Source organism: Dromiciops gliroides, chromosome 4, assembly GCF_019393635.1.
Source record: "Dromiciops gliroides isolate mDroGli1 chromosome 4, mDroGli1.pri, whole genome shotgun sequence".
Classification (NCBI taxonomy): Eukaryota; Metazoa; Chordata; class Mammalia; order Microbiotheria; family Microbiotheriidae; genus Dromiciops; species Dromiciops gliroides.
In genome coordinates, this window is record NC_057864.1 from 33,615,065 (window position 1) to 33,634,498 (window position 19,434).

The 19,434-nt window shown below is 46.9% G+C and overlaps 1 protein-coding gene across 1 annotated transcript in view; it reads left to right on the top strand.

Moving 5' to 3' along the window:
- The first annotated feature begins 296 nt into the window (after window positions 1-296).
- SLC6A9 (solute carrier family 6 member 9) overlaps window positions 297-19,434 on the top strand; it is a 37,647-nt gene continuing 18,509 nt past the window's right edge. Inside the window, 17 exon segments of the mRNA XM_043962783.1 lie at window positions 297-564; window positions 11,743-11,782; window positions 11,785-11,877; window positions 12,112-12,130; window positions 12,133-12,245; window positions 12,361-12,463; window positions 12,807-12,856; window positions 12,858-12,908; window positions 12,910-12,955; window positions 12,958-13,046; window positions 17,287-17,304; window positions 17,306-17,363; window positions 17,366-17,401; window positions 17,404-17,420; window positions 17,647-17,746; window positions 17,857-17,889; window positions 17,892-17,956. Of these exon segments, the coding sequence (XP_043818718.1) occupies window positions 311-564; window positions 11,743-11,782; window positions 11,785-11,877; window positions 12,112-12,130; window positions 12,133-12,245; window positions 12,361-12,463; window positions 12,807-12,856; window positions 12,858-12,908; window positions 12,910-12,955; window positions 12,958-13,046; window positions 17,287-17,304; window positions 17,306-17,363; window positions 17,366-17,401; window positions 17,404-17,420; window positions 17,647-17,746; window positions 17,857-17,889; window positions 17,892-17,956 (1,185 nt within the window). The 5' untranslated portion in view covers window positions 297-310.

The window sequence follows — 19,434 nt, forward strand, 5'->3', positions numbered from 1 at the left end:
TTCCAGGTGCTTTCATGTTCCCCTACTTCATCATGCTGGTGTTCTGCGGCATCCCGCTCTTCTTCATGGAGCTGTCCTTTGGTCAGTTTGCCAGTCAGGGCTGCCTGGAGTCTGGAGGATAAGCCCTATGTTCAAAGGTGAGGAGTGGGGGCGGTGCTTGTGTGCCTGCCTTTCTGTCCCTGGGGCTGCCACCTCCCCGTCTGGGCCACGCCTTCCTTGGCTTGCCCTGACACGGGCCCCCCTTTCCCCTTCCTCCTGCCTCCGCCATGAAGCCTCTCATCTGCCCCGCCCCGCAGGTGTGGGCTACGGCATGATGGTGGTGTCCACCTACATCGGCATCTACTACAACGTGGTCATCTGCATCGCCTTCTACTACTTCTTCTCCTCCATGGCCCCTGTGCTGCCCTGGGCATTCTGCAACAACCCCTGGAACACACTTGACTGCGCTGGGGTCCTCGACGCCAACTTCACCAATAGCTCGGACCTAGCCCGTGGGCCCTTCAACCTCTCCCAGCTGCTCAACCACACCCTGAAGAGGACCAGCCCCAGCGAGGAGTACTGGCGGTGAGTCCGTCCTGCAGGGATCTGCTGGGAGCCAGCGGCCTCAGTCTCAGGGCAGGCAAAAGGGACAGGGAAGGGGATGGGTAAGTGAGGGCAAAGTGACTGATGTGAGGAGCTGAGCAGACAGAGCCTTTGGGAAGCCATGGGGAAGGCCACTGGAGAGGCCTCGAGGGAGGAGCACTGGACCTGGGCTCTGAGCTAGTGACCAAACCTCCCTGAACCTCAGTTTTCTCATCTTTGAAATGGGGTGATAATCATGCTCCTGGGAAGAGCTCACCAAGCTGACAAAGCTCAGAGTCCCACCCGAGGCTGAAGGGCAAGTAGCTTTGATGATTGCTATGATGGGGGCAGAAAAGTCCAGCCTTCCTTTAGGAGGCTGGCAGTAGCAGAGCCCACATTGAGGCCTAACTGCAGCATGGACACGGGGTGGAGAGAGACTGAGTCAGACCCAACCGGGCAAGGAGGGGAAGGGAGGCATGTTTCAAGTGGCATTCTTTGTAAATGCCTCCTTGTTTTGTGCTCCCAGTGAGTGGGAGAAGCTAAATTGGAGGCTGGGGGGTGCGCAGGTGGTGCTGTGGAGGGTCACCGGCCTTGCTCCAGGCCCTCCCATATGCACTAAGAGGCTCGGGAATTTTGTTCACAGATCTTCCCCATTAATCCTCAGCTGAAAAATCTCCTACGAAGTAGAGCTCAAACCCATTTACCTTCCCTGATACTCTCTGATCCCAGGGAGGGGGCATTTGGCTTTATACTGTTCTTGTGAAAGAATCAGGCATTACAATTCCTTGTATTTGTGTCTCATGCCCTTATCTCTTCACCCAAGCTCCATGTGGGCAGGGATTTAGCGCTATATGAACTGTATCTCCCTCAATGCCTAGCACAGGGTTTAGCACACCAGTGCTTAATGAAGGTTTGATGGAGGGACAGATGGATAGAGGAACGGACAGGTGGATGGATGGATGGATGGATGGATGGATGGATGGATGGATGGATGGATAGGTGGGTAGATGGATAGGTGAATGGATGGATGGATAGATGGAGAGTCAGAAAGACAGATGGATGCATGCATGCGTGAATAAATAGACAGACAGACAGATGGGTGGATAGATGCATAGATGGATGGATGGATGGATGGATGGATGGATGGATGGATGGATGGATGGATGGATGGATGGATGGATGGGTAGGTGGGTGGATGGATAGATAGGTGAATGGATGGATGGATAGATGGAGAGACAGAAAGACAGATGGATGCATGCATGCGTGAATAAATAGATGTACAGACAGACAGATGGGTGGATAGATGCATAGATGGGACAGATGGATGGATGGATGGGTGGATGGATGGATGGATGGATGGATGGATGGATGGATGGATGGATGGATGGATGGATGGATGGATAGATGGATAGACGGATAGATGGATGGATGAATAGATGGATCTTCAGGTCTTGAAAAGGACCCTTTGGCTTCTCTGGGTAACAGCAACAATAACAATGATAGCTAGTATTGATGTAGTTCTTACTATCTGCCTGTACTGTGTTAGGTGCTTTTATAATTATTTTCTCCTTTGCTCCTCATGGCAATTCTGGGAAGTAGATGCTATCATTATTCCTGTTTTACAAATAAGGAAACAGAAGCAAAAAGAAGTTAAGTGACTTGCCCAGGGTCACACTAGTAACTGTCTAAAGCCATATTTTGAACTCAGGTCTTCCTGACTCTAGGTCCAACACTCTGTCTACTGGGCCACGGACCCTAGTCTATACAAAGCCACTTGTTCTGTACCAGGCCCCACACTTCTGAGCTGAGGAGAAAAAGATCACAGACTCACAGAATAAGGCACAGGTCTCAGCCTCAAGGAGGAGGTGGTACCTAGCAGGGAAAAAGACCAAGGTGGCCGGGGCCCTGGGAGGCAATGAGATCCGGAGTTAGGGAAACTGTGGGAGGTATCTTAGGTAGGAGGCAATTAGTCACGGAAGCTACAAGGCCTAGGAAAGAGATGAGGGCATTAATTGGCTCGGTGGAGGCAGAAATGGAGTGGAAGGGCCAGATAGGAGAGATACTTCCAGGGAAGAATTGGAAGGACCTTGGAAGTGATGGGAAGAAGGACAGAGTTGGTCAGAAAGCCCAGTCAGTGCCCCTTGCAATGTGGTGGGGCTCCAGGGCAGCCAGGGAGAGGCGAGAGAGAAGGGAGACCAGCAGAGATGGAATGGTGTGTGCTTCTCACCTCCCCCACATTACCAGCTGCATACGCACAGTACAGGACTTCTTAAAGTCACCAGGAGTACACTTGGGGTGACATGGGAGTTGCTCATCAGGCTTACAGAGCACCTGGAGAGAGTTTGGGGGGCTGTCCTCGTCGAGGCCAGCACTGAAGCCAGAGGAAGTCCGAGGCCTCCTTGAACCACGACCTTCCCAGAGCCTGGGCCTCACTCCCTTCTCTAATCTGGGGATTGAACTGAGGCCAAGCTCTCCCCACCAGAGCAGGCCCAGCTTGGGTGGCTCTGAGCACCGAGCAGAAAGGCCCCAGGCTGCTCCCTCTGAGAAGCACAACTGATGCTCCCTCTCACTCCCCAGCAGTGGCAGCTGGCCAGCTATTTGTGGTGGGTTCCCAACCCATGCAGCAGGATGGAGTGGGCAGAGCCTTCCTGGGTGGGGAGGGCAGGAATAAGTCACATAGTGTCCTCTCTCCCCCCTTCTCCTCCCCTTCCCCCCACCCATCATCAGGCAAGTGAAATACAGGGAACTTGAACATCATGAGAAGTGCCCAAGGTGTCCCAGACAGGTGGGCGGCCTATGCCTTAGAAGGGAGGGTCACAAGAACTGGCATCCTGACATCTTTAAGGTTTGCAAAGGATTTTGCACAGCCATCATCTCCCTTGTGACGCCTCCCACCCCCCTTTTCTCAGAGGACACACAGGTTGAGAAGAAAAGTGACTTGCCCAAGGTCATGCGCCTAGTGAGTGGTAGATCCTACTCCCAGCCCCACAGACTTATGGCAAAAAGGGTGTAGAATCTCAGGGCTGGACTGGGCATGCCCCATTTTCCAGATGAGGGCATGAGGCCTGGTCACCCAGAGCTATGCGTTGTGCTTTGCCTGAGGGGCTGGGGAGGTGGTTGAGAGGAGTCTCCAGTCTGGCTTCAGGAGCTCCCCCGCCTTTGTTGTCTCTGGGCCCCCTTTGTACTACTATGTTGAGGAGAAAGAGCTGCTCCTGGGCAGAGTTCCCCAGGCCCGGCTCTAAGGGTAGGGGTGGTCAGGAGCCCAGGCCAGGCTCCTGTGTCCAGGACCAAACACGCCCTTTCAGTTTTATTGGGGGGAAAGGGGACTTGCTTGCTCTACCTAGGATGAATGTCTGCATAGCAGACAGAGCAGAAGGTGCCAATTCAGACGTCCAAGCCCTGGTTTCAAAAGACGACTCTAAGGAAGCCCAGGGCCCAAGGTCACACTGCTAACAGTGGCAGAGTGGGCAGTGAACTTTGGCTCTTGAGAGAGATGAGACCAAACAGACCTGTGGGGCACCAGCCTGCAGCTTAACTTGTCAGGACAGGGGGACGTGGAAGGGAAATGTCCTGGAGAGAAATCCATCCAGCCAAGCCTGTGGGGCACATGACTCCTTGGGCTACTGACCAGGGCCTAGTGTCCAGCCTGGTCAGGTCCAGCTGCCCATGGCAGAGTGACCTTCTGATGCCCCCTGCTGGGCAAGAAAGGCAAATGACATGAAGAAAGAAGGGAGGGAGGGAAGGAAGGAAGGAAGGAAGGAAGGAAGGAAGGAAGGAAGGAAGGAAGGAAGGAAGGAAGGAAGGAAGGAAGGAAGGAAGGAAGGAAGGATGAATGAATGCCCAGGGAAGCCAGAGAAACTCTAGATTCTTTCTGCCAAAGCCCTCGGTAATGGCTCTGAGGACAACTGTCCTTCCAGTAACCCTGAGCCTTTTCCAAGGAGGCAGCAGGTGGTGCATTGATGGTCTAAGCTCAAATCCCAGCCTCAGACACTTACCAACTCTGTGACCTTGGACCTCAGTTTCCCCTTCTGGAAAGCAGGAATGATAACCAGAGCACCGATCTCCCATGGCTGTTGTGAGACTCTAATGAGATGATATTTGTGAAGGGTTTTACCAACCTTGAGCTTTGAACCTACGTCCTGCCCTTTGATTCTACAGGTTGAGGCCAGTGTGGCTTGACCTCAGCTCCCATTCAGTTTTCTGTCAGTCGAGCCTCTCTCTTTCTGTGTGTATCATCCCATATGTGTTTCTGTGGCTTTTCACTATCATTTAACTTTTGTGTTATTTATCTGCCCTTTTGTGTTATTTATCTGCCCTTAGCTTAGATTCTAAGCTCCTTCAGGGTAGGAATCTTCCCCAGTGCCAAGTTCAGTTCCCTGTGTGCAGGAAGCCACAATGCATGTTTGTTGGATTCAGTGAAAGGGCAACATCCAGGGTGAGAGAGAGGTTTGTTCTTCTGTTCTCAGCCTCAGTTAGTTCATATCTGGGTCAAGATCAATATAAAAAAAGAAACTCCTGGCAATTATAGCCTTCCCAAAATGGTGTTAGGATGCCTTGTGAAGTAGTGAGTTTCTCATCCCTGAAGTGCCGAAGCAGAGACTGAATGCCCACCTATGGTGGAAGGGATTCATGTATCAGATGGTCGATTGGATTCGATGACCAGTCAAGTGCCTGAGACTCTGATTCTGTAGTATGTGTGTACCCTGTGGCCCAGGGCCCTCAAAGCTCTGGATTCTTTCAGACTGGGTTTGGTTTTAGGAGCTGATCCCACCAGGCCATTTTCTTTCTTTTTTTTTTTTTAATTTTTTTTTTGTAGTGAGGCAATTGGGGTTTAAGTGACTTGCCCAGGGTCACACAGCTAGTAAGTGTTAAGTGTCTGAGGCCAGATTTGAACTCAGGTACTCCTGACTCCAGGGCCAGTGCTCTATCCACTGCGCCACCTAGCTGCCCCTGGCCATTTTCTTTCTATGCCCTCAATGTTCTACTTGGAGTTTACTTCGGTAAATCTCCAAATATATCAATTTCTAGGTTTGCACCTTTGTGGGTAAAAGGGGGGGCCCTCATTTCCCTCACAGTTACTCATGGTAACAAAAGCATATGGGTAGAGGACAGCCTTTCTTTCACCTATCAGAAAATGTAGACTTGCAGGTAAAGAAAGGACTCACAGGAGCCCATAATAGATACAGAATACACTCATAGTAGCTCCTCTCAGAAGGAAATGAACTTGGAAATGCCACTGGAGCAATCATTGGCATTTAGCCATTCAATAAAGTATTTTTACAGTGTGCCAGGCATTGTGCTGTGTGGGCAAATATAAATACAAAGAAGGAAATATTTCAGCAAGTGGCCACCCAGACACTTGAGTACTCTGTATGTGTGTGTGTATGTGTGTGTGTGTGTGTGTGTGTGTGCGTGTGTGTGTGTGTGTGTGTGTGTGTGTGTGTGTGTGTGTGTGTGTAAATTGGGATTAAGTGATTTGTCCAGGGTCACACAGCTAGTAAGTGTCAAGTGTCCAAGGGTGGATTTGAACTCAGGTCCTCCTGAATCCAGGTCCGGTGCTTTATCCACTGCGCCACCTAGTATTTTTTTTTTTTAATTTTGGACTGGGCAATGAGAGTTAAATGACTTGCCGAGGGTCACACAGCTAGTAAGTGTCAAATGTCTGAGGCCAGATTTGAACTCAGGTATTCCTGACTCCAGGGCCGGTGTTCTATCCACTGTGCCACCTAGCTGCCCCGAAATAAGCCATTCTTGCAAGAGTTTATAAGCTAGTGAAATTTAGGCATTCTTATGAAATCTACTCTCTCACATAAGGCCCTACACACACTCATGTATGTCCTTATGGTTTGAACTATCCCTGGTGGACAAACATGCTAGGGGGCTATTGGACAAGCAAACTCCCTTCCTATCAGATGTGCCCTCTCTGTGAATTAACTCGCTATAATGATAGATGATTTGCAAGCTTAAATTGGCCCTTTTTGCAACACCCCTCACCCCGCCCCAGTGCCCTCACTTTGGTTCTGTCCTTTAGGGCCCAGCAGAACAAGCCTAAATCCATCCAATCATGATAGCTCTTCAGATACATAGATGAAAGCCATCATGTCCCCCATAAGCCCTCCTTTTCCAGGCTATGAAACATAGTTCCTTCGGCCAGTCCTTAATGAAGGCTTAAATGCTATCTAGACTTGCCAAATTTAGAACTAATGTAAAGCCAGGAGGGATAGCCAGCACAGTCAATGATGAAGTCAAGATTCAAAATTATTTCAACTGAATAAGATTAAGTTGAATGTAGAGTTGTTGCTTTTGATTAAAAAAATAGACTGCATGACTATTGACTAGAGAATTGTGGCATGAGCAAGAGCTTGTGGGACAAAGATCTGAAGTTCCTAGTGGACTGCATGCTCATTGTAAGACCACATCCAACAAAGAATATGGTGTGAGGGTGAGCTTCATGAAGAGGGGTCAACTGTGCTAAGGACTGAGGATGAAATGACATGAAAGATTCTAAGAGATCTCAGAGGTAAGGAGGGGATATATTCTGGGTGTCAGGGACAGCCACTGCAAAGGCACCAAACGGGAGATGGAGTTTGTGTGTTTCCCTCCCTTTTAACCTGCCCCTCCCTATGTCTGGTAGTTTCCCTGTTGAGTCTGATATATTTCTACACTAAACATGTGTGTCTGTGTCTGTGTGTTCAGCCTTCCTTGTCTGTTTCAGATAAGAGCGAGCTTCCTCTGATGCCCACTCCCCTCCCCCTTCCCCTCCATACACTTCTCTGAACCAGTCCTTTATCTAACTAACTCAGTGCCCTTTGAAGGCATTAAGGTTCTAAAGGGACACTTGTTACTTCTCTTGCTCCCGGAATGTCCTCAAATAATAAGAATTTACCCTTCTTAGTTTTCTGGACTTTTGTGTTGATATTCTGAATATCCTACTCAGCTTTTGGTGTTTCATCAGATATTTGAAAGTCTTAATTCCATTTAAGGTCAATTTTTCCCCCTGTAGGATTTAGCACGGCAATTATTCTTGATTGTAAGCCTATATCTTTTGCCTTTTGGAATATTGGTATTCCAAGAACTCCTTTCACTTTTGGTAGAAGCCTCCAGGTCTCATGTAATCCTAATTGTTATTCCTTGGAACTTGAACTGTTTTCTTTCTGGATGTTTGAAGTATTTTTTTTCTTTGACATGGGACCTTTGGAGTCTGGGGCTATGATATCCCCTGGGACTTTTCTGGGGAGAGGGGGGGGTTCTTTGCAGTAAGTGATCAGTAGATTCTTTTTTATCTTGACTTTGTTCTCTAGTTCTAATAGTTCCAGAGAGTTTGCTTACATAATCTTTGAAATATAGGGTTCAGGCTTTGTTTTAATCATGGATTTCCAGGGATTCTAATGATTCTTAAATTCTCTCTTCTTGACTTGGGTTTGTCAGATAAGCTGTTTTTATAGTAGCTATCTTACATTTTCTTCGTAATTTTTAAAGTCTTCTGACTTTTATTCTAATATGTTTGCTGGGTCTTGAAGTCAATGATTTCTATTTGTCCTATTCTACTTTACAAGGGAATCTGTTCCTTGGTCCATTTTTCTTTTTATTGTTGTTTTGTTGTAACTTTTATTTGATTTTATTTTGAGGTCCAAATTATCTCCCTCCCTCTAGCCTTTCCCCCACTCATTGAGGAGGCAAGCAATATGATATTGGATAAGCTTTACCGCGTTCTCTTCTACATTACGTTCTCCTTTCAAGTCTTTCTTCCAGACTTTATCTTTTGCGTCATTTCTTCTAGTTCATGTATTTCTTGTAGAAAATCCATTTTTTCCTGTAATCTCTGCTTACAGTTCTTTTCTTTTTTTTTTTCTTTTTTTTTTTTAGGCAATGGGGGTTAAGTGACTTGCCAGGGTCAAACAGCTAGTAAGTGTCAAGTGTCCGAGGCCGGATTTGAACTCAGGTCCTCTGCTTACAGTTCTTATTGAGTTAAATTTGCAATTTTTGGTATTGGTTGCTGTTTATTTATTCATTTCTCCAGCGTTAGTTTCTGAATTGGGGCTTTTTGCCAGGGCCAGTCTTTGCTTACTGCTGTACTTTTGGGTATAGTGGTAGACCCTGTTTCTTCTTTGCCCTGGGTTCTTTCACCGAGTTCCACCTGTTGGAGTTCAGCATCTCTGGATCTTTGAAGTTCAGAGCACCGCTCTGTCATCAAAGGAAAAAGTGTGAGGGATCTCAGAGCCCCTAAGAATTGGATTGTCCTAATATAGGTGTATGTGTGTTTATGTTGTGTATATATATCTATATATAAAGATATATAGATATATATACAGAGAGAATGAGAGAGAGAGAGAGAGCACACACCACTGGGGTTAAATGGCACTATCCTATCTGCACTGTGCTGGAGTTGATTCCAGTCCTGGTGCTTTCTCATAGGAGCCTTCTGTTCTTACCACCTCAGACATAGAGCCTCATAGGCAGTTCATGTCCTGTCTCTGGTCCATTAATCCTCTCTTGCATTAAAAGCGAGTTACCAGTGATATCACCTCATCTGTCCATGGGAGAAAGTGATCACATGCTTAGAGAAATCTAACAAAAAGGCATGTGAGTTAGGAAATCCATGTGTCTGAGATGACTCATGATTCTGGATGGTAAACCTCAATGTCTTTAGAGAGCAGTCTTCATCATGCATTAATTTCTGGGCAAAAGTCACTTCTCTGCTATCTGCTCCCTGATAGTTTATCCCTTCCTTTGGAGCCCTCATCCTGGGCTCCCTGGGTCTGCTTCGGTCTGCAGCTTGACTTTCAGCTGTCAACACTAATTCTCCCTTGGATCCATAGTCAGCTCTCTTCTCTGCTGCCAGAAGTCTTACCCTTCAATGCTGCTTCCTACCTGGATTGCTTCCTTTCTGTGTTGATATGTCTTAAGAGTCTGTATCGGTCTTCTGCTGCCCGACTCAAAATGGGTGATTCTCCAAGTACTTTGATGAGTGTGGCTCCTACTAGATGGGTCTCTAGCAGCACCTTTTCAGAAAGCTAGGGGGATGGCAGGTGAGAAGAAGAAAAGTCTCTCTCCTCCCCCCAGCTGCCATTCTGAAGAGAGGACACAACTCGAAAAGCCTGCTCTCAACCTCAATTGCTTGAACTCTCAAAACGGTTTCCTTGTCCCCTGTCTAGAGCTTGCAGATTTAACTTTTTTTTTTGGTGAGGTCAATTGGGGTTAAGTGACTTGCCCAGGGCGCCAGCTAGTAAGTGTAAGTGGCTGAGGCGTGGATTTGAACTTCAGGTCCTCCTGAATCTAGGGCGCGGGGCTCTATCCGCTGTGCCACCTAGCTGTCCCTCAGACTTGACTTTCAAAGTTGACCAGAGGCATAGCCAATCTTCACTCCATCAATAGCAGTTGCCCCTTACCATGCAAAGAATTTTCCCCTAGGCACGTAAGATAAGTAAGCAGGGCATGACACACTTCTTCACGTTTTGTTTAACAACCTCAGCATCTGCCTTTTACTTTCTGTAATAGCTGGAGGTTTGTCAGGGGTCCAATTTCAGTCTTTTCCCTACACACGTGTGCATAGGAATAAAGCAGAAAAGATTAGACCAAGTACTTCTCTATCAAGACGTTGGGCCATTCCCCCATTTCCTGGTCAGATCTTTGGTGTGACTGGCAAGGGAGGGAGAAATTCTGATCTACACATATCTAAGGCTTGAGGGAAAGATTGTGGAGAAGTGTTGTGTTTGACTCTTTGTGGCCCCATTTGGGATTTTCTTGGCTCCCTGTCTTGGTTCATGAGTTTAAACAAGAGAAAGCAGGAGATATGATCAGGATTTATTTCCACACCCATTGTAACATTCAAGGATAGCTTCTCCCAATTTCTCCAGATGCCCCGCAGAATAGGATTCCTAGTGGATTTCAGCCTCAGCATCTCTGGATTTTTCCTCTCCTGGGTCCTGGCCACCACCTCTATGAAAGGGTCTAAAATTCACCCAGGTGTGCCTCTTGCTCTTGTGGCAGCAACTGATAAGGTTTGCTGGTTGTGATGTCATCTACACGGTCACTATCTCATCCACAGACTCTTTGGTCTGACTCCCGAGGAGCCTAAGTTCAGAAAGGCAGAGGAAGTAAGAACAGGAAACAAAAAAAGGGGGAGGGTAAAGGATAGATAATGCCCTTTTCCCAGTCTGCATTCATATGAGAATAAAATGAACAACTCATCCCTTTGTTGCCACCCCCACTTAGCCAAGTACAGTCTGGAATGACTTGTTTTTGATGAACAGATCCGAGTTTTTGGTGATCATTGCTTCCTTTTATCTAAAGGCTCACAGATCATCCCTTTAATATGATTTCTAGGATTTTGGTAGGAAGTGGAATTCAGGTCCATTGGGTGATAAGTTTTGAGAAATCCCCATTTTGCCCATAAGACAGTTTCCTTCAGTCCTTTTCTCATTTTGCTCTTTTCAAAGATCCTGAGCAAGAACTCAATAATCACTTCTGATAGTTCCTTTAGCACTTTGAGATGTAGTCTGGTTGGGACCTGGTAAACTAAGCTCATTGAGGAAATCTATAAGCTCTTAATACATTGGGTTTCAACTTCTTGATCTTTTTTATTCTGTCTTTCCTAATCCAAGGATCATTGTTCCCCATTAAGAAAACAGAAGCAAGTAAGAGTTGGGCTGCTAGGTGGCACCATATTGGACAGAGTGCCAGGTCTGGAGTCAGGAAGACTCCTCTTCCTGAGTTCAAATCTGACTTCAGACACTTACTAGCTGTGTGACCCTGGTCACTTAACCCTCTTTGCCTCATTTTCTCATTTGTCAAGGGATCTGGAAAAGATGATGGAAAACTACTCCACTATCTTTGCCAAGAAAATTCCAAATGGGTCATGAAGAGTCAGACCCAACTGGCCAACAACAAAAGTTCCGCCTTGTCTCATCTATTCATAGAATATTGTCATTCTGCCTGCCCTGAGCAGCATCCAGCATAGCAGAGGTCCTGGGGGGATGTTCATTGCACTAACTTGTTTGGGGAGGTGACAAGCTTCTCCTGGTCATTGTTTCCCCCTGTCGCTGCCAGGCTCGCCCTCTGCCCCAGAGAGTGTTGAAGCCCAAGGAGAATTGTGGTCCAGAGCAGCACCTGGGGGGATTCCTTCTGAGTAGTCAGGGGTTTGGGGACACCCTCAGGGACACTTTCTCTTCCTCATCCTAGGCGCTACGTGCTGAAGCTGTCCGATGACATTGGCAACTTTGGGGGAGGTGCGGCTGACCCTTGCTTGGGTGCCTTGGAGTCTCATGGGTGGTTGTCTTCCTCTGCCTCATCCGTGGTGTCAAGTCCTCAGGGAAAGCAAGGTATACTCGCCCCTTCCCCTCCCCTCCTGGGATTTAGACGTCTCCCCTAACCAGGGAATGCCAGAGTGGGTGGGGGTAAGGGTGAGGACGGGTCAGAGCAATGAAATGTGGGGCCGTGATGAGATAGAGCTCGAGGAAACAAGGGGACATGGGAAGGGTTTGGTCTTTGAGAAGATTTCTTTAGTAGGAGATGGGATCTGAGCCAACACCTCCCCTGCTGCCTCCCCAGGTGGTCTACTTTACAGCCACATTCCCTACGTGGGGCTGACCATCCTATTTGTTCGGGGGGTCACCTTGGAAGGCGCCTTCACAGGTATTATGTACTACCTGACACCACAATGGGACAAGATCCTGGAGGCCAAGGTGAGTGTCTCTTTGGAGGTGGGGGTGGGAGGTGGGGGTGGGAGGTGGGGGAAGGAGTTGTCCTCTGCCTTGCCTGCCCCAGCTGACCACTGGCCCTCCTCCTTAACCTTCCCAGGTGTGGGGAGATGCTGCCTCCCAGATCTTCTACTCCCTGGGCTGCGCTTGGGGGGGTCTCATTACCATGGCTTCCTACAACAAGTTCCACAACAACTGCTACAGGTGAAACAAAGACCTTGTTCCCTTCCCCCAATGAGTGTCCTTCCCTCCCTCCCCCCCCCACCACCAAGGCCCCTGGGTGCCGCTCCCAGCTCCACCTCTGGTTCTCGAATCTCACCTGTACTTATCTAGTAAACAATTAAGCCAGAGACAACCCCCACCCCAGATCCCCAGAAGTCAGAGTCCAGACCTGCAAAGGATAAAGGAATGAAAGGGGAGGGAGGCAGGTGGAAAGGCCTGGGAGAACTGAGGGTGGTTCGCCCATAGGCTCAGGGAGGAGCGGGGTAAGACTGCGTCTGGACCCCTAGACTCCAAGGCTGAGCTTGGATCTTCTTGCCCTCCCAGGGGATAGTATCATTATCAGCATCACGAACTGCGCCACCAGCGTCTATGCCGGGCTTTGTCATCTTCTCCATCCTCGGTTTCATGGCAAACCACTTGGGTGTGGGACGTGTCCCGAGTGGCTGACCATGGCCCAGGTTTGGCCGTTGTGGCCTACCAGAAGCCCTCACCCTGCTTCCCATCTCACCCCTCTGGTCTCTGCTGTTCTTCTTCATGATTTCCTGCTGGGACATGGGCACTCAGGTATGAGGGAGTAGAATGTGATGGAAAGGGGCTGGGCACTCAGGTACCAAGGTCAGCTCCCAGACTGCTGGTCGTCAGCTTCTAATGGGCTTCTCAAACTGGATGTCTCATAGACATTTTTTTCACTATCTTTATTTTATTTTATTTTACATATAAGGTATGTTTATTTTTTTCCATTACATGTAAAGATAGTTCTCAACTTTTGTTTATACAAGCTGTCCAATTTCAGATTTTCTCCCTCCCTCCCCTCCCTCCCCCCTCCCCTAGACAGCAGGTAATCTGATATAGGTTATATCTATATATCTATAGTCGATATAGATATCGATATAGATATCGATATAGATATAGATATAGATATAGATATACACATATATATATACACATAATAACATTATCCTATTTCTGCATTAGTCCTGTTATAAGAGAAAAAATCAGAGCAATGATGAAAAACCTCAAAATAGAAAAAAAAAACAACAGCACCCAAAACAAAAGAAATAGTATGGGTCAATCAGCATCCATACTCCACTGCTCTGTTTTTTTTTTCTTGGAGTTGGAGATCCGCTTCTATCACGAGTTCCCTGGAACTCTTCGGTACCATTGCATTGGTGAGAAGAATATAGTCCCATCACAGTAGATCAACTCTCAATGTTGATGATATTGTGTACAATGTTCTTCTGGTTCTGCTCATCTCACTCATCTCAGCTCACATAAGACCCGCCAGTTTTCTGAACTCCTCCTGCTCATCATTTCCTACAGCTCAATAGTATTCCATTGTGTTCATATACCACAACTTGTCCAGCCATTCCCCAATGGATGGGCTACCCCCCTCAACTTCCAATTCCTTGCTACCACGGAAAGAGCAGCTATAAATATTTTTGTACATATGGGTCCCTTTCCCCTTTCCATGATTTCTTTGGGGAAAAAGACCTAAAAGTGGTATTGCTGGGTCAAAGGGTATGCACAGCTTTATCGCCCTTTGGGCATAATTCCAAATTGCTCTCCAGAATGGTTGGATCAGTTCACAGCTCCACCAACAATGAATTAGTGTTCCAATTTTCCCACAGCTTCTCCAACATTTATTATTTTCCTTTTTTGTCATTTTAGCCAATCTGATAGGTGTCAGATGGTACCTCAGAGTTGTTTTAATTTGCATCTCTCTAATCATTAGAGATTTAGAGCATTTTTTCATATGGGAATAGATAGCTTTGGTTTCTTCATCAGAAAACTGCCTGTTCATATCCTTTGACCATTTCTCAATTGGGGAATGACTTGGATTCTTATAAATTTGATTTAGTTCCCTATATATTTTAGAGATGAGGCCTTTATCAGAAGTACTGGCCTCAAAAATTGTTTCCCAGCTTTCTGCCTCCCTTCTAATTTTGGATGCATTGCTTCTGTTTGTACAAAAATGTTTTAATTTAATATAATCAAAATCATCAATTTTGGCATTTGTATAATATACTCTATCTCTTGTTTGGTCAAAAACTGTTTTCCTTTCCAAAGATCTGATAGGTAGACTATTCCGTTCTCTCCTAATTTACCTATGGTATCACCGCTTATGTCTAAATCGTGTATCCATTTTGACCTTATTTTAGGATAAGGGGTCAGATGTTGGTTTAATGCCTAATTTCTGCCATACTATCTTCCAGTTGCCCAGCAGTTTTTGGTCAAATACTGAGTGTCCTATCCAAAGCTGGAGTCTTTTGGGTTTATCAAACACTACATTACTAGTGTCATTTACTACTGCATTTCCTGAGCCTAGCCTATTCCATTGATCTACCAGTCTAATTTTGTAGCCAGTACCAGATAGTTTTGAATACTGCTGCTTTATAGTAAAGCTCCAGGTTTGGTACCACTAACCCACCTTCCTGTGAATTTTGTTTCATTATTTCCCTGGATATTCTTGATTTTTTTGTTTTCCAGATGAATTTTGGTTATTATTTTTTCTAGCTCTATAAGAATAATTTTTAGATAGTCTGATTGGTATGGCACTGAATAAGTAAATTAATTTAGGCGAGCATTGTCATTTTTACTATATTAGCTCTGCCTAGCCATGAGCAATTGATATCTTTCCAATTATTTAGATCTGATTTGATTGGTGTGAAGAGTGTTTGGTAGGTTGTGGTTCATAGAGTTCCTGGGTTTGTCTTGATAAGTGGACTCCCAAGTATTTTATATTATCTACCGTTACTTTAAATGGAATTTCTCTTTCTATCTCTTGCTGCAGGGACTTTGGGTTGGTCCATGTATAGAAATGCTGAATGATTTATGTGGATTTATGTTTATATCCTGCTACTTTGCTAAAGTGTTAATTGTTTCAGTAATTTTTGAACTTGATCTCGAGGGATTCCTTAAGTATACCATCATATCATCTGCAAAGAGTGATAGTTTTTGTTTCCTCCTTGCCTATTCTAATTCCTTTAATTCCTTTCTCTTCTCTGATTGCTAAGCTAACATTTCTAGGACAATATTAAATAATAGGGGTGATAATGGACATCCCTGTTTCACACGCCCTGATCTTATTGGGGAAGGCCTCTATTTATCTCCATTGCATATAATACTTGCTGATGGCTTTAGGTAGATACTGTTTATTATTTTAAGGAAAGCTCCCCGTATTCCTAAAGTCTCCAGTGTTTTTTATTAGGAATGGTGGTTGTTTTGGTCAAAAGGCTTTCTCTGCATCTATGAGATAATCATATGATTTTGGTTGGTGTTTCTTATTGATGTGGTTGAGTATGTTAATAGTTTTCCTAATGTTGAACCAGCCCTGCATTCCTGGTATAAATCCCACCTGGTCATAGTGTATATCCTGGTGATCACTGTGCTGTATCTCCTTGCTAATATCTTATTTAAGATTTTAGCATCAATATTCAGTAGGGAAATTGGTCTATAATTTTCTTTCTCTGTTTTTGCTTTGCTGGTTTTGGTAGCACCACCATATTTGTGTCATAAACGAATTTGGTAGAACTCCTTCTTCACCTATTTTTCCAAATAATTTGTATAATATTGGAATGAATTGTTCTTTAAATGTTTGGTAAAATTCACCCCATAAACCCATCTGCCTTGGGGATTTTGTCTTAGGGAGTTCATTAATGGCGTGTTCAATTTCTTTTTCTAATATCTCATAGACATTTTAAACTCAACAGATCCAACACTGAACTCATTATTTCTCTCGTCTCTCTCGTCTCTCTCGTCTCTCTCGCTCTCTCTCTCTCTCTACGCTCTCTCTCTCTCTCACACACACACACACACACACACACACATTCCCCACTTCCAAACAGCCCTCTTACTCTTAAAGTACCACCATCCTCCCACCTGGGTGTCATCTTCCAACCCTCACTCTCACCCCCCCCCCCATAACCAATCTGGTGCCAAGGCCTGTCATTTCTACCTTTGCAGTATATCTCCAATATGCCCCCTTCTCTCCTCTCACACTAACATGCCCCTGGTGCAGACCCTCATCACCTGACACCTGCACTATTGTAATAGCCGCTGCTGGGTCTTCTGCCCCAAGGCTCTCCCCAATCTAGTGTATTTCTCCCCCCACCCCAGTTGTCAACTTGATTTTCCTAAAATGTAGGTCTGACCATGTCACCCCTTTCCTCAGTAAATTCCAGTGGCTCCCTAGTACTTTCAGGATCAGGTTTAAAATCCTCCAACTTTTAGAGCCCTCCCTAACCTGGCCACTTCCTACCTCTTCAGTCTTCTTGCATCTTGCTCCCCCCACCATCACTCTATAAGCCAGTGAGACTGGTCCTCCAATAAAACCCTCCATCTCCTGACCTGTAGGCATGTTTCCTGGCTGCCCACCATACCTGGAAGTCTCTCCCTCCTCATCTCTGTTCCAGCTTCTTTCATATCTCAGCTAAAATTCCACTTTCTACAAGAAACGTTTCTTATTCCCCTTCATTTTAGTGCCTTCCCTCAGAGGGTTAGCTAGTTGGCACAGAGATGGAGCACTGTACCTAGGGGCAGAAAGATCTGGGTTCAAATCCTGCCTCAGCCACTAGTTGTATGATTCCGGTGCCTTCCCTCAGAGTTCCTCCAGTTTCTCCTCTCCACGTCTTCTTTGTCCGCAGTCATTGGCATGTTGTCTCCCCATTTGACTGTGAGCTCCTTGTGGGCAGGGACTGTCCTTTGCCTTTTTTTTGTATCCTCAGCACTTAGCACAGGTGCCTGGTACATAGTAGGCACTTAATAAATGTTGTTGACTGACCGGTTGGATGTTATGTCCCTTCAGTTCTGCCTTCTGGAGACCTCTAGTGACTGCGGTTGTGGATGAAGTGGGGGACGAATGGATCTTGAAGAAGAAAACCTACTCACTCTGGCTGTGGCCATTGCTGGATTCTTGCTAGGGGTCCCCTGACCAGCCAGGTGGGCACACAGGCAGCAGGGGCTGAAGAGGGTGGTGCCCTCTGGTAGCTCCTATGACTTCTGCCCTGCAGGCATGTGCTCAGGCATCAGGGCCAGGTGGGGTACACATGGAATGCCCCCTGGTGGCTCACGGGCTTCCCATGTCCTGGTGCAGCAAGGCAGCAGAAGGGGAAGGGGTTAGTGATGGATAGTGTCCTCTGGCGGTCACACGGCTTCTGCCCACCAGGCGGGCATCTACTGGCTCCTACTGATGGACAACTATGCTGCCAGCTTCCCTTGTCGTGAGTTCCTGCATCATGTGTGGTGGACCATCATGTACATCTACGGTAAGTTGCCCAGGCTGCCCTGAGGCCACCCCCCCCACCTGCGAACCCTCCCAGAGACTCTCTCCCCCTCTGCGGAGGTGGGCCTGACCTCTGATGATGTCTCTCCCCAGGACACCAGAACTACTTCCAGGACATCCAGATGATGCTGGCTTCCCACCCCCTCTCTTCTTCCAGATGTGCTGGCGCTTTGTCTCCCCGGCCATCATCTTCGTAAGTGGCCCTTGGGGGTCCTACCCTTCGCCCCAACCCTCCCCCAGGCCCCCGCCAAGCCTCTGGAAGGCCTCAACAGCTGGCCAACAAGCAATGGTTAGTGTAGCTCCCAGGGTTAGGGACATGAGGAATTTCCCGGATATAGGGAGGGTCTTGACCTAACCAGAGGGAAAAGGCTGGTCTTCAGTTTGGACAAACGAGTCAGACAAATAAAGGTTACAGAGGCAGCTGCGGGGGTGGGCATCCAGCCTCTACTTGAAGCCCCCAGGGAGGGTTACCCCACCACCTCTCAGGGCAGCCGATCCACTCTAGGACAGCTCTTAGCACTGGGGAAGTTTGTCCGCATTCTGACTCTCTGCACCTTCCCCTCACTGCTCCTGTTTTTTCCCCCTGGGCCAGGCAGACCAAGGCTGACCAAGGCTGACCCCTCCTCCTCATGATAACCTTTCAAATACCTGACCACAGCTCTTGGTCAACCTTGAACCTTCTGTTCTCTGGACTGGATATCCCCAGTCCCGTTCACCTTCTCTCAGATGGCTTGGATGTAAGCCTTTCATCATCCTGGTTGTCCTTCTAAAAATGAGGCAACCCAGGACTGAACACAGTAGCCCAGATGGGTGTTTCACTGGGACACCCAAGATGACAGCAGCTTTCTGGGCTGTCATATCCTGCTGCTGACTCAGTGGGGGGACCTTGACAACTAAAACCCCCAGCTCTTTTTCAGGCTGACTGCTACCTAACCGTCCCACCCTCACCTTGAATTGATGAAAAAGAACCCAAAGGTTTACGTTCATCCCAATACATTTCATTTGGTGTGATTCAGTCCAAACGGTCTTGCCACCAAGGTCTTTGGTGATCAATGATGTGTTAGCTGTCCCTCCCCTCTTTGGGTCTTCTTCAAGGTTATGAGCAACCTCCTCACCAGTGCCTTTATCCTGGTCATTGATGACAACATCAACAGCACAGGACCAAGTAGATCCTTGAAGGTGCTCCCCCATAGAACTTGTGACAAGTTAACATGCAATTATTATAGCCACCTACTCTTCTGAGTTTGTCCATTCAGCTAGTTCTGAATTCTCCTATTCATACTATTACATCCTTCCTTCTATTCCATAAGAACACCAGAGAGAGGGGCAGCTAGGTGGTACAGATGGATAAAGCACCAGCCCTGCAGTCAGGAGGACCTGAGTTCAAATCTGGCCTCAGACACTTGACACTTACTAGCTGTGTGACCCTGGGCAAGTCACTTAACCCCAATTGCCTCACCAATAATAATAATAATAATAATAATAATAAGCTATTGAGGCTTCCCAGGAATCCAAGTCAAGCTCCCTGACCTCTAGTTACAGATTTAATTCTCTCCCCTTCTTTGAAAACTGGGACCGTGTTTTGCCCTTCTCCTGTCCTCTGGCACCCCTCTCATTTTCAAAGCTCTTTCAGATGTTGCTGACAATGGCTCAGCCATCCCCTCTCCGGAC